At 59.7% G+C, this 2,078-nt stretch overlaps 1 protein-coding gene across 1 annotated transcript in view; it reads left to right on the forward strand.

The window, feature by feature from the left end:
• LOC110391961 (sodium/glucose cotransporter 2-like) overlaps positions 1-1,869 on the forward strand; it is a 20,172-nt gene extending 18,303 nt beyond the window's left edge. The window contains exons 5-6 of the mRNA XM_021383910.1: positions 934-1,049; positions 1,160-1,869. Of these exons, the coding sequence (XP_021239585.1) occupies positions 934-1,049; positions 1,160-1,740 (697 nt within the window). The 3' untranslated portion in view covers positions 1,741-1,869. The remainder of the gene's footprint in view (positions 1-933; positions 1,050-1,159) is intronic.
• Positions 1,870-2,078: the final 209 nt, after the last annotated feature.

Consider the following 2,078-nt stretch of genomic DNA (forward strand, 5'->3'; position numbering starts at 1 on the left):
TGGCCACCAAGGGCACAAAATGGCCACCAAGGGCACAAAATGGCCGCCAAGTGACCCATGTGGCCACCAAGGGCACAAAATGGCCACCAAGGGCACAAAGTGGCCACCAAGGGCACAAAATGGCCGCCAAGTGATCCAGGTGGCCACCAAGTGACCAAAAGTGGCCACCAAGGGCACAAAATGGCCACCAAGGGCACAAAATGGCCACCAAGTGACCCAAAGTGGCCACCAAGGGCACAAAATGGCCGCCAAGTGACACAAAATGGCCGCCAAGTGACACAAATGGCCGCCAAGTGACCAAAAGTGGCCACCAAGTGACAAAAAGTGGCCACCAAGGGCACAAAATGGCCGCCAAGGGCATAAAATGGCCGCCAAGTGACACAAAATGGCCGCCAAGTGACCCAAGTGGCTGCCAAGTGACCAAAAGTGGCCACCAAGGGCTCAAAATGGCCGCCAAGGGCACAAAGTGGCCACCAAGGGCTCAAAATGGCCACCAAGGGCACAAAATGGCCGCCAAGTGACCCAAGTGGCCACCAAGTGACCAAAAGTGGCAACCAATGGCACAAAATGGCCGCCAAGGGCACAAAATGGCCACCAAGGGCACAAAATGGCCACCAAGTGACAAAAAGTGGCCACCAAGTGACCAAAAGTGGCCACCAAGGGCACAAAATGGCCGCCAAGGGCACAAAGTGGCCACCAAGGGCACAAAATAGCCGCCAAGTGACACAAAATGGCCGCCAAGTGACCAAAAGTGGCCACCAAGGGCTCAAAATGGCCGCCAAGTGACCAAAAGTGTCCACCAAGGGCACAAAATGTCCGCCAAGTGACCCATGTGGCCACCAAGTGACCAAAAGTGGCCACCAAGGGCACAAAATGGCCGCCAAGCGACACAAGTGGCCACCAAGTGACAAAATGGCCACCAAGCCCCCCAAGTGGCCACCAAGGGCACAAAATGGCCGCCAAGCGACCCAAGTGGCTACCAAGTGACAAAAAGTGGCCACCAAGTAACCCAGGTGGCCACCAAGCGACAAAAAATGTGGCCACCAAGGGTACAAAATGGCCACCAAGTGATCCAGGTGGCCACCAAGTGACAAAAAGTGGCCACCAAGGGCACAAAATGGCCGCCAAGTGACCCAGGTGGCCACCAAGTGACCAAAAGTGGCCACCAAGGGCACAAAATGGCCGCCAAGCGACCCAGGTGGCCAGCAAGTGACCCAAAGTGGCCACCAAGGGCACAAAATGGCCGCCAAGGGCACGCAGTGGCCACCGAGGCGACCCGGTCCTCCCCCACAGGGCGCGTTCTGGGGCCTGGCCGCCGGGCTGGCGCTGGGCCTGGCCCGCATGGTTCCCGAGTTCGCCATGGGAACGGGGACGTCGCCGTGCCAGGCCGGAAGCGGAAGCGGCGAGACCGGAAGCGGCGAGACCGGAAACCTCACCTCCAGCGCCTGGATGAGGGCGGTCGGCACCGGAAGCGGCTTCTCCGGCACCGGAAGCTCCGGCACCGGAAGCTCCGCCCCGGAACCCGGAAGCGTCGGAATGGAAAGCGGGGGAACCGGAAGCGGGGCGGCGTGGGGGGCGGGGCGTTGCCCGGATTTCCTGTGCGGCCTGCACTACCTGCACTTCGCCGCCCTCCTCTTCGTCGCCACGTGCGCCGTCGCCGTCGCCGTCTCCCTCTGCCACCCCCCCATCGACCGGCGCCACGTGAGTGCGCGCCCCACGGAAACCCTTAGAGATACATAGAGACGCACTGAGACCCATAGAGACCCATAGCGGGACCCATAGAAACCCATAGAGAACGATAGGGACCCATAGAGACCCATAGGGACACATAGGGACGCATAGGGACCCATACAGACCCATAGGGACCCATAGAGACACATAGAGACCCAGAGCGGGACCCATAGGGACACATAGGGACCCATAGCGGGACCCATAGAGACCCATAGAGAATCATAGGGACCCATAGAGACCCATAGGGACACATAGGGACCCATAGAGACCCATAGCGGGACACATAGGGACCCATAGAGAACGATAGGGACCCATAGGGACACGTAGAGACCCATAGGGACCCATAG

Source organism: Numida meleagris, unplaced genomic scaffold (genome assembly GCF_002078875.1).
Source record: "Numida meleagris isolate 19003 breed g44 Domestic line unplaced genomic scaffold, NumMel1.0 unplaced_Scaffold672, whole genome shotgun sequence".
Lineage (NCBI taxonomy): Eukaryota > Metazoa > Chordata > Aves > Galliformes > Numididae > Numida > Numida meleagris.